Source organism: Squalius cephalus (assembly GCF_949319135.1).
Source record: "Squalius cephalus genome assembly, chromosome: 13".
Classification (NCBI taxonomy): domain Eukaryota; kingdom Metazoa; phylum Chordata; class Actinopteri; order Cypriniformes; family Leuciscidae; genus Squalius; species Squalius cephalus.
The window spans coordinates 12,908,252-12,929,558 of record NC_137134.1 but is presented as its reverse complement, the minus strand read 5'-3'; the positions used below and the strand labels follow the sequence as shown (position 1 = coordinate 12,929,558).

At 38.4% G+C, this 21,307-nt stretch overlaps 1 protein-coding gene across 2 annotated transcripts; it reads right to left on the bottom strand.

The window, feature by feature from the left end:
• Positions 1 to 6,462: 6,462 nt before the first annotated feature.
• On the bottom strand, positions 6,463 to 21,088 carry pdgfba (platelet-derived growth factor beta polypeptide a; the record flags this gene model as incomplete). 2 transcript variants are annotated; one of them, XM_079889975.1, is made up of 7 exons in its annotated part: positions 20,603 to 21,088; positions 13,949 to 14,045; positions 12,333 to 12,404; positions 11,572 to 11,765; positions 9,123 to 10,032; positions 7,529 to 7,652; positions 6,463 to 7,253 (listed from the first exon to the last, which is right to left on the bottom strand). In XM_079889975.1, exons 1-7 carry the CDS (start codon positions 20,672 to 20,674, stop codon positions 7,241 to 7,243), a joined length of 1,482 nt encoding a protein of 493 aa, XP_079746101.1. In that variant the 5' UTR covers positions 20,675 to 21,088. The 2 variants fall into 2 exon arrangements, with proteins under 2 accessions (XP_079746101.1, XP_079746102.1); XM_079889976.1 differs by lacking the exon at positions 6,463 to 7,253 and having other exon boundaries at positions 7,525 to 7,652.
• Positions 21,089 to 21,307: the final 219 nt, after the last annotated feature.

The window sequence follows — 21,307 nt, the reverse complement described above, 5'->3', positions numbered from 1 at the left end:
TATCTCACAATTCTGAGAAAAAACTTTTTTTTTTTCATTCCGTGGCGGAAACAAGCTTCCATACTTTACATCGTATGAGTTCATGAGAACAAAATCATCTCTGTGGCTTTTCATGTTATAAAGTACGTGAATGTTTGCGAAAGATCAGTGCCTTATAGCGTCACTCTAGTTCTGGGAAGCATTTTGTGTCCTTTAATTTGCATCTAACTGTGATATGCAAAAATTTACATTAAAAATGAGGATGGAAATCCAGGTACTATTACAGTTTTTCTCGATTGCTTAAACACATTTCTTGAAACTATGCCTCGTATTCTCAAAACTATAAACACAAATCCATAACGTCTCACCCAATTCCCCAAACATCCTATTTTCAGGTCAAAATGAAGCTCTACACTCAAAACCATTCACTCTTACTGAAAAACCAAACTTTGCCCTCAGACAGGACACACAAGCCATCAAAATCACACACACTACAACATAGTCTAAGACACTGGTGCAATAAATTCAAAACAACATTTCCAAAACTGGTAAGTTATGTTGCTTGTGGTTCCCCCCTCACAAACCTTTTCACATGATGAACACAAAAGACACAACCAGTGGATACATTGGCACATTTTTATTCATACACAGAAAACACACACACACAAAAATATTTTTTTTTCCTGTTTTACTCTTTTTTTTTTTACTCTCTCCTCAAAAATTTTTTTTTTATATTTACTTACAGTAAGATGTGTGTGACCAACATATGACAGTAAAAGAGCACACACAAACCATATTCTAATATGGAATTCGAATTGTATTGGAATGGTAAAGAGTGTTGGGACGTGACAGGAGGGTCTCCACTCAAGGATACAATATGATGGACACGTCTAAGAATGTTCCACATATGGTTGAAATACCATCATTTGCCTAGAAAAGATAACATTCTGGGAGTCAAGACTATAAAGGAGAAAGGATACCCTCCCCTTCACTGTCACACTCTGTGTTACTCTGTGTGACTGTACGACTGCTGGCCTTTTCTTGCAAGAAAATAAACCTCATCAAAGACTATTGGAAATGTTTGTCTCTTATTCAGTGATAGAATTTTGTTTGTCACCACACCTCCCTGAAGGCTCTCAAGGCGACTCAATCACACCATTGACTAACACATGGGCAACTAGAGTGGCTTGAATTTCATCTGAGACTGCTTGTCTTCTTATCCTTGCCCTTCCTCCTCCTCATTCTTATCCCTCCTCGATCTCTTCCTTCATGTCTTTCTGGATCCATTGTTCCAAAACGCAATAAACTGATTTGGGCCCTTTTATATATCTATTGAAGGTTCTGATTGATGTGTGTTAAATTTTGACTCTTAGTGTTTCCACCTGGATAATTGTGTGCTAACTGAGCTGAAGCTGTGCTGATTGAGTGAACAATTTTGAATGCTAGTGCTTTCTATATGACAACATGGTGTAGGCAATGAGAAATGAAGGGATTTGTGTGTAGAGTTTTGCAGTGACAGTTCAACCAATCTGACTCATGTGTCAAAACAGGGAATAGTGTTTATAGTTTAGTGAAATGGGTGTGCTTTTTGATAAATGGCATTATGGTTTTGAAATTTTAGTTCAAAAGCCTGGTTATAGTGTTTAAGCAATCGAGAAAAACTGTAAAACCGTTGTGTCCAAACCATGCACTAAACATGATGCATTTTAGGGCTAAAATTTGCCTGTAAGAAGAAATTATTTATGGCTAAATTACAGCTATTAGAAATAGTGCCACAAATTTTAATTTGGACATGAGTGTAACCATAGACTTTTACAGTATTACACTCTGGTAAAGTTTCTCTCACTGTCCCGATCATTCTCTGAGTGTCAGTCTGTGTCCCATGTGTATTCTCAGGGCATCTGTCCCTTTAAGAGTGTGTCCTTACACAGAGCTGCTAAATCTGGCACAGGTCCGTGTGTGTAGCGTTACCAGCCCTGCTCGATCTGATGCTGATTATGACACTCAGACATTAGGCCTTATTCCACCCATGCATTATCAGCTCAATCTGAATCAGCAGTGCCAGCCAAAACACACACGGCACAGAAATGTATAAATAATGCACACAGAAAATCCAAGCCAAAACACACTTCAGCTGGTCCAGGAACTCATATCGAGCTGATTCAACACTACCTCTTACACACCAGCTGAAAATTTGACATGAGTTAGATTTAATGGTGCTAGACTTGGCAGCAGTTTACAATGATTTCTCGATCAATATCAGAGCTATTCGTCAAGAAAAACCATCCAGAACTTGATTTTATCCATTAGGAATTGTGCAAATTGTGGAGCAAGATCTTTGTGAAAGCAATAGCTTTTTGGCTATTCGGTTAGCATTAGCCTATAGCCTGGCCTTGATGACATCAGTGGAAAAGAAATTGATTTAGATGTTAAACCATTAATAATTTACTAATGAAATGTGCAGTTGGACAACACTTTGCAACACTATGACCCCTAGCTAGTGATTGTAGAGCACTTGTGACCCCCTCTTTCCCTTTCTGGTGTGTAAACGCTACAAACCGATGCATCATTTGTGGTTAAATCTGCAGTTTATATTAAATGCACACATACTTGTTAATTCTCCGGGTTGTTTGAGCAGTGTGGATGGATGGAGGTTTGACCGGGGCAGGGGAGATCAGGCCAGGTGGAGCCCAGGTGTGAGTGAGTTCAGTGAGGGTAAGATGCAGGGTGTGCCAGGGGTCAGCTGGAGCTCTCACATCACGCTAACACACCAAAACCACAGCATGCATCACAACACACACACACACACATGCAGGCGGAGATGCTTTCACTCACAAACACACTGTTTTATGTCATCCTCCTCCTAGTTTGAACATTTTCCTTCTCAGGGTTGAATGAAGGGCAAAGAATGAAAAGCTTGTCTATTCTACCTGTCTATCTGTTTTTCAAATTTGTTTTTTTTGCATCTTTAGAGGCATTGCTAACTTTCCAGAGTAGCTTTATGAATTTTAAGAAATAATCTTGACTTTTAAAGAGACAGAAGCTTTGTTCCAAAACCTAGTGAGCTGCCTTCATAGACAGCATTTTAAGGCATCATAATTATGAGATAAAAGACAATTGAGACATAAAAAGTAAATATTTTAGGTAAGTCGAATTATGAGATGTCAATTATGAAACTTTATGACTTTATCATAATTTGTACTTTTTATCTCTTAATTTCAACGTGTCTTTTTATATACATCTTGACTGTCATAAATATTACTTTTATGTCATAATTATGATTTGGCATGTCATAATTTCAACTTTTTATTTTTTAATTGTCTTTTATGTGATGATTATGTCTTATCTCATAATTTTGACTGCCATAAATATAACTGTCATAATTATGATTTTGCATCTCATAATTTCAACCTTTTATCTTATAATAGTCTTTTATGTCATGATTATGACATCTCATAATTTCAAATGTCATAAATATGAATTTTTATCTCAAAATTATGATTAAGCATCTCATAATTTCAACATTTCATCTTATAATGGTCTTTTATGTCATGATTATAACTTATCTCATAATTTTGACTGTCATAAATATGACTTTGTATGCCATAATAGTGATAATGATTTAGCATCTCATAATTTCAACTTTTTATCTTATAATTGTCTTTTATGTCATGATTTTGACCTCATAATTTCAACTGTCATTATTATTACTTTTTATCTCATAATTATGTTTTAGCATCTCATAATGTCATAATTTCAACTTTTTATCTTATATTTGTCTTTTTTTGTCATGATTATGGCTTATCTCATAAATTTGACTGTCATAAATGACTTTTTATGCTATAATTATGATTAAGTATCTCAGAATTTTTACTGTCATAAATATGACTTTTATGCCATTTTGGCATCTCATAATTTTTACTTTTTATCTTAAAATTGTCTTTTATGTCATGATTATGACTTATCTCATAATTTCAACCATCATAATTATGACTTTTTATCTCATAATTATGTTTTAGCATCTCATAATGTCAACATTTTCTCTTATAAATGTCTTTTATGTCATCATTATGACTTATCTCACAATCTCGACTGTCATAATTATAACTGTCATAATTATGATTTTGTATGCCATAATAGTGATAATGATTTATGTCATGATTATGACTTATCTCATAATTCCAACCGTCTTAATTATGACTTTTTATCTCATAATTATGTTTTAGCATCTCATAATGTCAACATTTTCTCTTATAAATGTCTTTTATGTCATCATTATGACTTATCTCACAATCTCAACTGTCATAATTATGACTTTTAATCTCATTATTTCAACTTTTTATCTTATAATTATGTCTTTTATATCATGATTGTAATAATTTCAATTGCCCAGTAAGCAGTATAGTACTAGTTTCGTGTGGAGAATATTTTACCCATTAAGCATTTTTAACATCTTGGTCAAAACTTAAATTTTTCACACTTCAGATCTATTTTTTAACACTCGAAGCTCATCTTGGACCCTCACTTGACGAGGCAGTCCCATGTTGGGGGCCCCAGACGCTCACATACCTCCCACTTTGAGGTTACTGAGCACTTGTGAAGAGTAGACCGGCTCTGTTCGTAAAGATTTATCACTTACACAGACTCACTCCCTACATGTTCTTCCTCTCACACTCCCTCTCTTAAACTCCCCTCTCTTCCTCTACCTCTCATCTCACTTTGCCGTTAGACCAACACCCCTCTGTTGCCCTCCCGTCTATTTGCTTTGTCTGCGTAACATTTATCAGTTCATCTCCTCCAGGCCAGGCCTCTCGTATCTGTTACACCACCTGATCTCCCTCTGCGTACACGTCCATCTGTGCTGCTATGACGACTGTCTGTAACCACTGCGACCTGTCACCCTCACACACACAAATCACAACTGTAATGTGACCACCACACGCTACACGCTTAGAAAGACTCATCCACATATACAGACACACACAGACACAACATTTTGAAGCCGTTGCGAACACTGATTTTTGAGGAAGCATTAGCATGCGCATTAGCAGGAACAGCTTAAAATTGTTTATATTTGCACTAAAGAAGTAGAATTTATGATACTGTGTTTATCAGATTGCATTGCAGATTAGCAGATAAAGACAATCTTGGCTGTATTTGATTAATACACTATATTTGTATGATACAGCTAAAGCTACATTGAGAATATCCAAGATGGTCGCCAAATATGGCTTGGCTTCAAGCCAAGGGATTTTGATGTGTTTTATGACTTTCCTAAAATAAAATTGTATCACAATTCAGACTTTAATGTCATATCTTATCTTATTTCTAAGCAAGTAGGGATGGTTTCAGGGTGGTCAACTAGTCATCCAACAACCAACCAGTCAATTAGTTTGGTTAAAGTGTAGAGTTAAGGCCTTCAACTTTGTCTAATAATAAAACACACTTTTATCCAGACAATTACTGTCAGTAATTACTAAATAGTTTGAAAATAATGTTTTTTTGTTCACTGGAAGACAATGCCCCTTAAAGTCTGCGTGAACCGGATGTTGTGACCGACTTTACTTCAGTTTTGTGACACTTTCTGAGAGAAACAGAATATTGACTGAGAAAAATAGAGGGCGTGGCTTGTTTTCCCCGCTGGATATTGATTGAATCTAGAAAAGTAGGCGTTCCCTTTTTTGTGCGTGGATTGACTTGCACGAGTGAATTGTTCACCACTAGGCAAGTAATGTGCGCTAACAAAGTACTGTAAATAGGCTTAATTTTGATTTCATGCCGACTTTACGAAACCATAGCCATTGTCGTTTCTGAATAAATATTCTGCCATTTGGCTTGTTTTCACAAAATGCTATAAAAAACATCAAACCAATGATAAATTGAACACTTTTTATATTTATATTAAAATAGCATTATTACATTAACAATAATTTCCATCAAAACAAATAACAATTAATTACTCTTTTATACCTTTTATAAATAAGTTACGTAAAAAGCCAGAAGAGAAATGCATCATTTACAAACAGTTATTTTATAGCTTTACAAGATTCCAGAAGCAGTTGAATGCACAGACGAACATTTGGGAACAGCAGACATAAGATGACAGAGCACTCCATACCGCCCCCTACAGGATGGGAGTATTTCACTGTAACCTCATTACGGCTAAACACAATCTTCTTGTTTTCATATAAATATTGAATTAGGAACTATTTGACCGTGCATCTACCAACATGCGAACATTTAGTGCTTTCAGCACTTACTATTTGATAATCTCCAGTGTACGATATTCCAGTGTTTTTGCACTAATTAAATATTGTGCATTATACTGAGAGATCCTTACAAGAAAGTACTGAGGCGGTACCATGGTATCAGATTGATTACCATATTCAAAAACCATGGTGTATATATATGGTACTCCAAAGTACTTCAATGAATACCATCATATTACCATGGTACATGTTCAAAAAACTGCTTTGTAAGTGCTTTTACTCCTCGATTTCATATCTAGCCAGCTGATATTTTGCCATTTAATAAACTTGGGAGTGTTTAAGTAGCTTGAAAAATTTACAGATTATACGTTTTGAGATGAAGTTATTTGTATTTTATACTTTTCTGGAAGTCCTGAGCTTCATTTTCCCAGTTGTTTTGCTCTTTGAGAGTCCAAATTCAAAGTCCTCACATATATTCCAGTTTCAACTTCTTCCATTTGCTATTCCAGTAGTTCCTCCAGTCGATAAATAGTCCACAGTTGTTTTCCAACCCAACCACCAGTGGGTCTACATCATTCATTGGCAATTGAAGGCTACTTTGACTTTCCCCAAGTAGCTAATCACTGATTTGAGCCAGACCCTTGGCCAAACAGTGGTTCAAGTCAATATTGCACCGCATTTGGCAGTTGTTGAGCTGAATGAAGCGTATCTGGCAGACCGTATTGTGTTGTGTTTTTAAAAACGGTCTCGCTATTTGGCAGGCTGTGTTTGTGTCTGTATGGAATCCCTTTTAAGTCCATGCTCACAGGATATCCTGAGTACGGCCAGCTCCCGTAGTGCGAAGATCGCAGAACTGGTGGCCTCCTACGACTGCAATGGCTGATGGGAAATGTAGTTCACGGGAGCTTATTTGGCAAAGATCAAAGACATTTCCAGTTATTATAAAAAGATTTCCAGTGTGTCTCTGCTATATCCTGTGTGTCTCCACCCTGACTCTCAGCTTTGTGGTTGCTCCTGGGCCTTTGGCAGCAATTCAGAGTCTTTGGTCTTCTTCAGGACATGACCCTGTTAGAGGATAGAGATTAATTAGATTGATTAGATTTCACTTTAAAATGTAAAAGTTTGGTGAAAGCTGCAGTGTGTCATTTCCGCACCACTAATGCTTTCAATCTGAATTGCAATCTATTGAGTGTTCTCATCCAACAAGGTCTAAAACACAAAAACATTGTTATTTTTGCAATTCTCTCTGGTGACTCTAGTTACACAGAAATGACACAATTCAGCTGCAAATCATTGCTTATTAGTATGTTTCAATAACCATACTATAATATTAGCATTACATTATCATCGCTCTCATGGAGGCCTTGCTCATCCTCTTCCGGTGTTTCCGCCGTCGCTTCCGCGGGGGCTGGAGAGGGGGCGGAGTCTGTGGGGCCGAGGGGGTGGTGGGAGGAGTGTTCGGCACTATAATGAAGAAAACAGAAGACAAATGGAATGCGTTAGCCTCATGGTAGCCATCATAATATTAGCATCACATTACTTTGTTGACCCTTGACTTTATATGCTACCTCTGACGTTAAAGAAATGGAAAGAATAACAGGAAGCATAAGTTACTAATCAAAACACAATGTGTACACACACACACACACCCAATGACTCGATAGACCAGGGGTCTCCAACACGTCGCTCGCGAGCTACCAGTATTGGAGGAAGCTCGCCAAGGGGCCGTTCACATATCACATCTTTTGCGCGCTCAAGTTCGTTATTTCAAATGTATGTCTCGCTCATAATAGAATCAGCGTGCTCGTTTTTTCCGGGCGCAGCGAGATGAAAAAAACTAAACTTTTCAGAATGCCGCAAGCGTACCGCAGGTCATGTGACAAGAACCAGCCAATCAGCTTCACCCTTTCCTTAACAACATTGAAAGCTCAGTCAACATGAAGGATGGGGGTGCACCCAAACACTACGGGGTTTTTTCTCTTCTCCGTCAATAAATCTTGTAGCAGAGCTACAGCGAGCGTTTTTTGGTGGTGGAAATCCATTATTAAAACTCCTTTGTCATTGTGGAGAGCACGGTTCATGGTTGGATAGCAAAGGCACATGCCATGGGAGCGCAAGCACTTTTGCAAGAAGGAGAAAGCCAGCCATGCCTTCCATAAGGTTTTTAGACGGGATATGTGAACGGCCAAGACGTACTTTTCATCAAATCAGAGTGAGCTAATATAGACAGGTGTTCCACCCCCTCCAATACAAATCAAGTTTGACATATTATTTAGCCTATTTATGAACATGCAAATGTAATTACAATATAACAGAAAAACAAACAAAGTTTCAATCAAGCAAGCAAAGTTAGCAGGAGTCTCACAGAGGCACAGCATGCAGCGTAGGTTTCGTTCTGTGTGAAAACATGACGGAAAGCAGAATGCTGAGACACACCTTTAAAATCTGGCCATCATTTTTAATGTTTATGTTAACAAAAAGTGCATATTTATGCTAATTTTGTTTGTTATTTGTTGGTTTTCGACATAAAACTTGGTGAATTGATTTCATTGTGTAGTATTAGTACTTTTTGAACAGGATTCTGTGCTAACCGTGATCATTTTGGTCACTATAATCATGACATTTTCATACCATTTCATTATGATGCACTATAAAATCAACTATAGTTATGTGTTTTTACAGTATAATATGCAAAGTACTATTTTCCATAAAAAAACTGTAATCTCTGATTCTGTTCTTTTCTCCGACATTAAAGGGTGACATATAGGCCTTCAAAAACTCTTTTAGGTTGTAAGTTGTTAATATGAGAGTTATTATTTAAGAGATTTAAGTATTGTATAACATGAGTAGCTCTCGGCCACTTTCGTTTTTTAAAAGTAGCTCTCAAATGAAAAAAGGTTGGAGACCCCTGCGATAGACGACCTAGACACTGACCTGTTTTTTGTGTGCTTGTCTGTCGTTGGCTAACTGCTTGCGTTGTATGTTGGTGAAGGTGATGGTGTCCGTGGTTTTGGTGACGAAGATGATGTTGTGTTTCTGGCTGCTGCTCCCTTTCCTGCATATTTTGATTATTTGCTTCTGATTGGTGGTGGTGGTGATGTTTTCTAACTTCTGATTGGTCAGAGTGATGACTTAGCACTTCAGATAAGCCGCTGGATTGGCCGATCACCTCAACGTGGCTGTAAGTGCGACTAAAAGTGTCTAATTGGCTACTGTGTGGCATGCTGTGCCCTGATTGGACGGGATTGTGGGTAGCATTGTATTTTGGTTGCTGTGGTGTCGTTTTATCCTGTGGTTGCTGTGGTGTCGTTTTATCCTGTGGTTGCTGTGGTTCTGGCTGTTGATCCTCTTGCAGATGTCTGTCGTAATGCTGTTGCGTCTTTTTCGCCATGCTGTCGCCACTGTGTTCAGATTTCACCTCCTCAGTTTGTGTTGCGTCACTCATCATGTGTGGATTTCCTAATGTGGTTTGTCTGGTGGGAACATCTCCTCCGCTCACATAAACTGCTGTGTGTGTGAGTGTATGTTGGTACGGGCTTTGTCGGTAGCCCTGTGTGTGTGTGACGGTGTTTTTGGACTGCCATTGTAGTTCCTGACTCTCTTTATCCTCCAAATGGAGCCTTTGATTATGTTTAAGTTCGTCATGGCGATGTAGTTCCTCTTTTGATTGGGTCTTTGGTAGCGTTACTTTAGGGTGGAGTCTGGGCGGAGGAAGAGGTGTGGTCTGGAGCCGTGGGCTGAGCGCAGAAATGCGTGATTGACAGCTACATGTCACATGGTCCTCCACGGGAATGACAACCTTCTCATAGACTGGTTGTCGGTTGATATACTGGATTTTCGTCATCTAGACAAACAAAAAGAGATATTAAAATAATGCTAACCATTAATTTCTGAACACAAGAACTAATTAGATTTAACAATTTTATGTTAGCATGTTGCTAAGCTAACAATGCGAAAAACTAATAAATACACAGTGTAAATGTGTGGTAAAATAGTCAATTTCTAATTAGACTCCACTATTTTCATGTTAGCATGTTGCTAAGCTAAAAATGTGAGCTTGATAACTACAAGTAGCGACGCTACTAACTAACATTTTCAGTAGCTTGTCAGTAGCTCAGTGGCTTTTAAAACAGTGTAGCTTTTTCAGTGGCTAACTACTTTTTACAGCAAGTAGTGGCGTATCGCGAACAAAAGCTACACTTCGTTTTGTGCAATGGATTGAAGCAGCACAACGTCATCTTCTTATTAGATTACAAACTAAAATTGTGCTTTACTGCCATCTATTGTTTCATCGTGCATCTTGTGGCTTTACGGTTATTGAGAAGAGATCGTCTGATGATTATGTAAAGGAAGTACAGGAGTGGGTTGATATCTCAGATGAATCGACTAGTAAACGTTACACTAGTAAAGGTTTGTATGCAAAGGTTAGTAAAAGTTTTGCAAGTAATTTATGCAAACTGTAGATTAAAACACTATTTGCATTGAAGACTTCAATCACATACAGTCGAATAATAGCCTTTGTCAATTGATTAATTATCTGATTTGACTCATCTGTCCGCGTTTATGACACAGCATAAAACATAAATGTTGGGTAAATAGCGTATTTCTAATTAGACTTAACTATTTTCATGTTAACAAGCTAAAAATATAATACACTAATGAGCATAAAAATACACAGTACACATAAATATTGGGTAAAATAGTGTATTTGTAATTAGATTTAACCATTTTTATGTTAGCATGTTGCTACACTAACAGAGGGACACACGAATAAGTAAACAAATGTAGTACACACAAATACTGGGTAAGATACTACATTTGTAACTAGTGTTTTTTTTTGACATTTTAAGGTATTGAATGAAATATTAGTACATTTTTAGTTTTAAAGTCCCCCTGTGGTGAAAATGAAGCTTTTAATGTTGTTTGTATGTCTATGTGGTGTTTTTAATGTGCTTTAAGACAAACCATGTGCAAATTCATCAGTAAACACCATTGCTGTGAGTGAGTGGAGGCGGGGCTAATTTACATATTCATAGAACCGCGTGTACTAAATGAGGCAAGGGTGTAGAGTTACATTCAAGCTATTTTAAAGCATTACAAAAAAAGATTTCAAGGAAAAAACTTTTAAATATGTAATTTTGGTGATCAAAGATGAGTTTTAAGGGATACAATTATTGACTACAGGGGGACTTTAAGATATCTCTTAACTCTTGACCACCATTTTGTTGGATTAATCTTTTCACAAATCCTGGTTTCGAATTTTGCCGGCCTTTTAAGGCATTATTATAGTGCCTTATAATATATTTTAGAATACTTTGCTGTTGTTCAGAAAGGGCTAAAAAGTCATTACAACTGTAAATGTTGTAAACTTGCATATGAATACCTGTAAATGTCGTGTTTCAATGATGACTGGCACACATTGTACAGTGCGTGTGTTACAGCAGCCTGAACAGCGCTGCACTTCTACACACGGAGGCCATAACAGGAAGTTGGCGTTCCGTCGGTCCAGCATCGCGCGGGTCACTTCCATAACTTCTGTTCTCACCTTGCACATGGCCTGCTGTGCCACCTGAACACCTGTGAGAGGGATAGAAAAGACACTGAGTGATTTAACGTTTATACTCTCTATCATTCCCACATTGCAGAAGCCAACCTGGATGGAAGTTAGACAAACCAGACTAACAAGACTACAGACACACACTATAATTCACCCTCTCAGCTCTGTCAGAGTGTGTTTGTGTGTACAGACTCAAGGCACACTTGACTGAAAGTGAGCACTCAGAGAGAGAGAGAAATAGATCGAGTACATGTGCGAAAGAAGCGTGGGTGGTAAAATTGAGCTTTGAAACTTGTGTGTGTGTGTGTTTGAGGGTGACCTAAGGACATGTGGCGAGACAGGACGAGACAGAATCAATCATAGAGACGCAACAGCAGACTCCAGGCACACATATACGCACATCTCACACACTCGCACAAACACACAACAAAGCCACAACACCATTGTGGAATGGAGATGCCACAGTGTCTGAAAATAATCGCCACAGACTGGAAATACATTGAAATTCTGCAAGAGGACAAAGATGAAGAGACGGGAGTGTGGAAAAGAGACAAAGAGAGGAAGGGAGGGAATGCTAGAAGACTTACTAAGGCTTCTGGGAAGACGTTTGTGTGTTCCGTTTGAGTGCATCTCACTCTCGGGTATCTCATCGTCTTCCTCTGACAATGAAAGACAAAACGAAGGAGTGATTAAAAAATGTGAAACATCGTTCAGCAATTTGGGTGGTTAGTTGACTTTAGTTATCTTATAGTTATCTATATAGTTATTGTTCTTGATGCGATCAGGCCTTACGTCTGGTCTAGGAATGTACAGATCTAGATATTTTCAAAATATTACTTGTATATGGTTTATTTTCTCATTTTTCTTCTCATTTTTTGTTTTTCAGTATTTTTGTTTTTTAAAGAAAGACTGTTTTTTTTTTTTTTTTTATCAGGATGAAGGACTAAGGACATATATTTTCACCTGTTGGAGAGATACTTTAGTTATGTAGTGTAAAAATACACCCACTCAGACAGTAGTGAGGTGACCCATCACAGTCCGCTTTTTTCATCTTACACTATATATATGCTGTTGGTTGCAATGTGAACCTGTACATATGACTGCAAACCTGCATTTCAGTTGCGCAACTGTGCTTTGTCTCTCTGTATGTTTCATACTAAAGACCTGGAGTTGCCCTTTGAATCCTCTTGATTCCACTGTCCTGACATCTTGCCGTAAATCTGACCAAGGCCTGTCAGTCTACTGTAGTGAGTGTAATGAGTGACTGGTACTATAGTCCTCGTAGTAAGGGTGAGAACATTGTTAAAGCTGGCTATAATGCACACACACATACAGAAACAGAGGATTCTGGTATAGGGAACAATAGTGTAGCCTTGTGTTTGTGTCCCTTCTGTAAACTTAGAGCTGGACTGGGCTCAAGGTCACTGCTATTGTGCCTGTGAGGGGCTATACACAGCCCATTCATGTAAATATTACCATTATCCACATGCATACACACACACACTGCATTCCAGACCCCTCACTCTTTCCTGCCTCACCTTCCCACTTCTGCACACCCCAGAAAACACACACATTCCACAAATGACGAGACGTGTACTTGTTTGAAGTAGTTCTGATATGGGTTTTCAGTGACTGATGATTATATGTAGAGAGTAAGGCAGCCAATGCACGATAAAAAGAGAATATGTAGGCTAATAGAATAAATAACTATGCAACCAAATATACTATGCAACCAAATTTCATAAGTATAATTTGCAATGAGTATAAAGTAAATGCCAAATTTATTTAAAAAAAAAAATACTATATAAAAAAATACATTTAAAAAAAATGTGTATATATTTTTTAGATAATTTTTGCTTTTCAAATATTTAATGGTGATTCTGGAAACATTTTGGTCAGATATTGTATTATCTCATATATGTATGTATATATATATATATATATAATGTGAATTTGGCAATATCCAAAATCCTTGTCCTTGTGGGGGAAACGGCTTTTAAATCATACACAATGTTTTTTGAAAATGTAAAAATGCAGAATGTTTTCTGTGATGGGTAGAATTAGGGGTAGGGTTAGTATAAGGGGACAGAATATACAGTTTATACAGAATAAAAATCATTGTCCCCATAAAACATGAAAACCCAACGTGTGTGTGTATAAGTGTGTTGTATGGGATCTGTTAAAGGTATGGGATCAGCTTTACCTACGGATTCTACGTCTAGAAGTCTCTTCAGATCGTCTACGGATGAGATCGGGCTGTTCATCACTAAATCCACCAGAGATGGAGGAAGAGGGTCACCCTTATGAAGAAAGAGAGAGAGAGAGAGAGATGGTCAAACAGGTTTCTGAACAGACACTCACCTGTCTGGGTCAGAATTTCAATAACATACACACATCCATGTCTAGCCGACGTATTCAGTGCAATAACAGACACCTGGCTGAGCACAGACATACGGCACGTGCTGCAGAGTTACAGAGAGCATGTGTGGAGAGTCGCTGTCCTTTATTAAGCTGCATTACTCATAATCAGGTCAGTGTGTGTGTGATGTGGTCAGTGTCATGCGGCCGACACACAATGGGAAAATATATACATAAATAAAACATATTGCTATAACCAACCATCAATTTTTCACCTCCATACAGAGTTCCTTATATATTAAAAACAAAGTTTGATATACTTTATATATAGACAAGTGATAGATATGTTTTTCAGGCTGATTAATCGGCTGATATATTGTCTGTTTGGCAATCATCTGCAATAGTAGTTCCCCTTTGGGTCTCAGTTCCAAAATATAAAATTGTGTCACGTATCGGCATAAAATCATTGGCCACCCTGATCTCTAGATTAGTGTTGCTAAGTCCGTGGTTTTCCTGCAGAATTGGGCTACTTTTACACTGTTGCCTCGGGTTGTTTTTTTAGTCGAAGGGTTGAAGCCCTTGGAACTATATTTTTACTGCCAGAACGCAATTGTTTATCCCCTGGAATGCGCTTGGGCTATTTTTGGCAGTGATTGGGCAGGTTTTGAATAGCAATTGGGCTGGTTTTGTTACGCATAACTGGCAACCCTGCTGTAGATATTGGCATCAGCCATTGAAAAACCCTTATGATCTGTCTGAATACTCAATTCTGATTGGCTGGAAGGTGTGCAATAAAACCGCACACAGTGCACACAGAAACATTCAGGAGAACAGACTCCTGACTATCAACGCTGCCCTGCGACTTTTATCAATAAAATAGCTTCGCTACTGAATCGCTACATTATATTTCTCAGCAATGAGGGGGTTACATCGCTATTCTAAAGTAGTTAAACTCACAGCTTCATCGTTAATAGAGAGAGAGAGAGACTCCAAACAGATGCAGGTACGCCTCTCTCTCTCTATCTATCTCTCTCTCTCTCTTTTGATAATATATCTCTCTCTCATCTCTCTCTCTTTCTCTCTCTCTCGATAATATCTCTCTCATCTCTCTCTCTCTCTCTCTCTCTCTTTCAAATAAATGCTATAATTCATTCATTCATTACTTACTGCCTTATCTCTGTGTCTGATTCAAAGCGGGCAAAATATGCTGACGGAAATAACCGTCAATTTTACCCTTCTGGTCTGTGCTGCAAACATCAACTTTAAGTTGTCAATGTTGGCAAATGACCATGGTATAAGCGAGATAATCCACGGCTAGCTGTGCATTAAACGATTTTAAAGGGGTGGTTGATTATGATTTCACTTTTCTAACTTTAGTTAGTGTGTAATGTTGCTGTTTGATCCGCAAAAGTCACGACGCTCAAAGTTTAGGCAAAGCGAGATATTTTATTTTACAGAAATCGCTTTGTAAGGACTACAACAAACGGCTGGTAGGGACTACACAATATTCCTCCAGGGTTAGTGACATCACAAAACCATAACATTTAAATAAACCCCGCCCCCTGAACACGATTTATAGATTATCAAGACAGAATATGCTAATCAATGACTAGAAGATAACTACACATAAGATACATAAATTCATCAACTATGCATTCAGAAATGTTGTCTACATGTTGTCACTTCTTGAGTCTCTCCATCTTTCTGACTCTGGTTTGAACATAGAAGGCTAAACTTTTTTGAAATTTTCAGTGCATGTGTGTGAGGTAATAGAAGCTGCTGAATATATTAACATATAACAGCCCACGTTAATTATGCAAATGTGACAATACAGTCTTACAATTCGTAACTATTTTGATATTCCAAGAGGTAGGTTTATAAATTGAACTTCAAACTTTGTACGAAATTGCACACTTGCAAAACAGCAACATTTTCTTGTGGAAAGTTGGAAAGTGAATGCTTGTATGCCAGAGAGATGTTTAAATGTGTGCGAAATGTATAAGAAATCTATTCATAACTCATAACTTGATGCATTCTCAATGTGGCCACAAGGGGCACTATTACTAGACCTTCTGTAGCCCCGCCCTCTTTCTGTCTTCCGGTTTTTATTTCCAAAGCATAAAAGGAGGATCTTACAGATTTATGAATGAACCGCTCGTTTTAAAATCTTCCCGGTCTACTGACAAACGTTACAATGCTCATGATAACTTTCGTTAACTCTACAATAAGTAAATCCACTTCACTAGCTAGTTACTCTTTGAAGTGATGCCATAGAAATATACAGAGCTACCTTAAAAACTGAAGTTCAAACACATATTCTAAAGATGGCTGCACGCTTGTTTCTCTAGTGCATAGCTTCTATAGGGTCATAAATACAGTCAGTTATGTTTTTCAAGTCAAATACAGTAATGACGGCGGAGTGACAGTTTGAAGAGTATATCACTGAGCAAACAATCATAACAAGAGGATTTACATATATACCCCTCAGGTCCTACTTGCCCTGCTCTGTGCGGTCCTTGAACCCGGTTCTCCAGCGAGGGAGGCGGGCACTCTTAACAAGGAGGCTAAAGACTTCAGTCTCTAATGACAGTCTACTATTACTAGCTGGCCTCCGTTACATATAGAAGCCTTAAAGGTACAGTACCAATAACCTTATTAATTTAAGAATTGGGGGAATTGGGTCATGGAAAACTAAATTATGACTGTATCTGGTGCAAAAATCCCCCTAAACACCCGTTCACACCAAGAACAAAGACTAAAAAGTTAACCGTAACAATAACTAGTGTCCAAATGCACAATAACTTTCAATTTATTATAAATGCACTGCAGTTTTATTGTCCTGCCACTTTAAATGCTCAAGCTCTTTAGAGTCAGGTAGATTCTGATTGGCTGTCAATATTTTTATCATTCATCAGCTGAATTTTTTTTTATTCTTAAAGTGATTACAATGATTTTGTTCCTCTCTGTCACTATCGTTATAATTGTGGTGTGAACTCTGCGATGTCAGAGTGAAACACACATAAACTAAAGCAGTATATCACCCACTGTCAAGTGCATGTGTGTGTAGCGCTGTAACGTTTACTGATCCTATTAGGATGACATCACTCCCATTTGCCACATGCCATAATGAATCATGGGATGCAGGAATGCCAATAGTTCATCCAGGGGAAAATTGAGGAGGAATGGGGTATAATTATCGACCTGGATTGCTATACACACACACACACAAAACTTTATAGGCCGGCCACATGGCAGTCAGCCATTACTGAGTTCAGACATAAAGAAATACTGTAACCATGGAGTGACACCCACACCTGCACATACACATAGGTCGAATAAACAAATGTATTGAAAGGAGGATGAAAAAGAGCGGGATTTGAATTTTAAAAAAAGTCTGAGCTAGCTTCAATAATCATGCTTACATAGAGAGAGAGAGAGATTAAGTATTATATGAAAGGATAAGCACAAGCACAATAAGGTCGATCCATCTTCCATTTTCCAAAACTGAGTCATTAATTCAATGCACATCTGAGCACGCTCTTCTCAGGTGTTCGGCTTCCATTCGCTCGAATCCTGAGTCATGTCTGCAAAAGCAATTTCGATTTTTTTTTTAATCCCACGGGCTGTGACACGCGCCTAATGAGAGCAACCCAAAGCCCAATCATCTTATGCGAATCTATCCACACGTCTGTACCGTGCCGCCTAGATTATTCCTCTCTTATATAACTTAAACACAAGACTTATGATGCATCAGCTGGAGGACCAAAATCCCATCAGCTGTGACCTTATAAACTCCGAATCGAGGGCTCTGTTTTAGAGGGCAGGCCTAACATAAGGTTTGTGGGTTTTTTTGTAAGTTTGGTGATGATGCAATTCAAGAGACGGATTACAGAAGCATCACAATGGGGATTTAGGTCTTATAATGTGTGTGTGTGTGTGGATGGCAATTGATGTGCATGTCATAAAGACCTTTTCATAAAGGTCAGGAAACATATGTGAGAATATCTGCAACCCAAATCAAGATACATTAATGATTCTGCTGAATCTGTTCTATTAGAGAACGGATGGTTTCCCCGCCATTAACGAATTTTCCGTCTTTTATGATGGAACGCTTCTCTGCCATGGACTGAATTTTCCTGCAATCAGTGTTTTCATTGTTAAGCCATGTGTCCACTAAAGCGTTTTTAGCCAGTTGACAACGCTGGCGCCGACACAGTGTTTTTTTCAGTTGAGACGCTATACGTGTTATGATACGGAATATCCGCGGAACTGTTACTAGCATCTGATTTTGCAAATAGTTTGTTTCTGAATATAAAAAAATTAGACAAAATTTAACATACTTGCTCTATCACAAGTTTTGGTTGAAGAGATGTGCTTGTTGTTGTCATTGTACAAGCTTGGATGTGGCAATTGGTCAGTGTTGTATTCGTCCCGCCCCTCCTCCACTGTGATTGGACGGATGAGTAAAAAGTGACGAGCGCTGTTTTACCCAAAGTTGAACATTCTTCAACTCTCAGCGACTGGTAAAAAAAAATGTTTTAAAAAATGTGCCGCTTCCAGTGAAAACAATTGGAAAAATACGCTAGACTTAGGCTCTGAGTGTTTATTTCACGCTGAACACTAAGTGCTCAGTGTTTTTACTGGTCGAGGAGAGTTGAAGAATGTTCAACTTTGGGTAAAACAGCACTCATTACTGTCACTCTTTACTCAGCCGTCCAATCACAGTGCAGGAGGGGCGGGACAAATACTAACCAAATTACATTCTGCTTGTACAACGATAACAACAAGCACATCTCTCCATCCAAAACGAGTACCAGAGCAAGTATTGAGCATTGTGTCGACATTGTTACATTCAGAAACAAATTATTTGCGACATCAGATAACAGTTCTGTGGATATTCCGTATCATAGTACATATAGCGTCTCAACTGAAATGCAACTGAACTCAACCTTCTCAAATGCCCACAGCAAGACCGTTTTCAGCAGAGCACTGGCTAGCTTTGATGGACACATGGCCTTATACAGTAGGAGGCGCTATGACATCTTCTGAAAGAGTATAGAATCTTTAAATAAAAACACAGGCGAAAAAGATTCAGAAACAAACAAGCGATAGAAGCATGGCTTTTGCACATGTAAAATAACGTGATTAAACAGCATATCAAAACTGCCTGTTACTGAATGCTGACCCAGGAAGATGTGTAGGACTGTGAAGCTTTGAGGGCGTTGATGGACTCAATCTACTCCATCTATGTTTTAATCGTAGTTCTGAATACGATCCGGAAGAAGTCTTTGACAAAACACGATTTTCTCAGCTTTTTGTTCAAAATGTTGCATTTTTTGTTCAACTTAACCACATTCAAGCCTTGATAAAAATAAAAGATAAAATAAAAAAAAAATGCATAAAGCTAGAAAAAAAAAAAAAAAGCTTTTTCCAGTCTGGAATCTGGATATTCTCGATAGGCTATTACATCTCAGATTTGGGAAGATCGCGATTCAGATCAGGGATCGTGATATGAAATTTTGGGAAGATCGCCCACCTCTAATTTGAATACAGAAAATGTGCACTATCCATTGATGGGTCCGCCAAATATCAACTGATATATAGCCTACTGTTTTATTTTGTATTGTTACCAGGATTCCCACACCAGTGAATGTCTATGACTTGGACTACTGAATAAGCATTTTTTTAAATTCAGACTGACTCACTAACGAGTAATTTATAGAGATTTGCGAATCGGTCTGTTAAAAAATAATCTTCGTTAAAACCTTAATCAGACTCCACTATGACTTCTGATTAAGTTGACTTTTAGCCTGGAAAATACAATTTCAAGTTCCACTCATAAAAATAAAGTTTCTTTATAGGCATTTATGGTTCCATCAAGAACGTTTAACATCCATGGAATGTTCACATTAGAACGGATCATTGAAAGGTTCTTTGAGGAACCAAAAACCCCATTATTCTATGGCATCACTGAAAGAAAAAATAATCGTTATGACCTTTATTTTAAAATAGTGTACAGAGGACCTTCTATAGGAACTCACAGCACTATTTTAATACGGCTAAAGGCGTACTGTCCTGTTAAATGGACAACATAATTGGGGTTTAAGCCGTGACAGTGATGCTCTTGGACTGAGTGATGGTTTTGGCAGCGGAGCATCTGGGAATCCATCCAATGCACATTAATGCTGGCAACACGAACTGTGGATTTGTTTGAGTTTAGAATTGCAGACATAAACAAATACAGATAGATTAAGCATCAAATCTAGTAGAGTTTCTCTGTTATCGGGGTCCTGAAGGGTGGGGGCCCTCCACTTTGGGGCCAAAATACGCAGTCAGGCGTGCTTATGAGGGCATTTGTTACAGTTTGCTTAAATTTCATCCTCGAAATCAAGACAGTTAAAATTGATCTTTGAATGCAGCTATTGTTAAATGAGACATATAAATTAAACTCCAGCAGAGACAGAGAAACCGAGCGTGACGTCAATCAGGTGAAGCTTACCTGCGCGCGACCAGACCGCAGGCACGCCGCGAGCGCCGCGAGCACCAGCAGCAGAAGCCGCGAGCTCATCATGCGCGCACATCCAACTGTCTCTCTCTCTCTGTGTCAAACACACACACACACACACACACACACAGTCGCTCTCAGCTGCAGGAAAGTTTATTCCAGAGGGGTTGAGTCACTTTGAGCACCGCGCCAGCTGATCCCTTTTGACATTTAACGCCGTATCCGAAATCTCCAGTGTGGAAATGAAGTGTTCAAGTCAAAAATCGCATATTAATGATATACTTGAAAAGGAAAAAAAAAAACTCCACTTTAGTTTAAAATATCAGCTTTAAATATCCAAGCAAAATATGTCCAGTGTGTTGACTCCAGAAAATAGCCCATGCGTAACTATTCCAGCGCTGCAAGTGTGCAACTTTCCCTAGTAAGTAGGCAGCGGTTGTGCGCGTGCTATAGCGTGTTTCTCAGGTGCTTTAATGCCGCGCTGTGCACTTCGCTCTGGCTTCAGCCTTAAACAACAAACCCCGCCCCCCTGCGCTCTGATTGGCTCTCTGCCCGCTCGAGGCTGGACTGATGCTTCCATATAAGGCAAGTGATTAGGAACGATTCTGCAGCATGTATGAGGGTGGCTCTTCATACATGACCTGACATTCTCAAAGTGTGACTTTTATTTGAAGAAAAGGCAATAGTTTTCCCACAGCC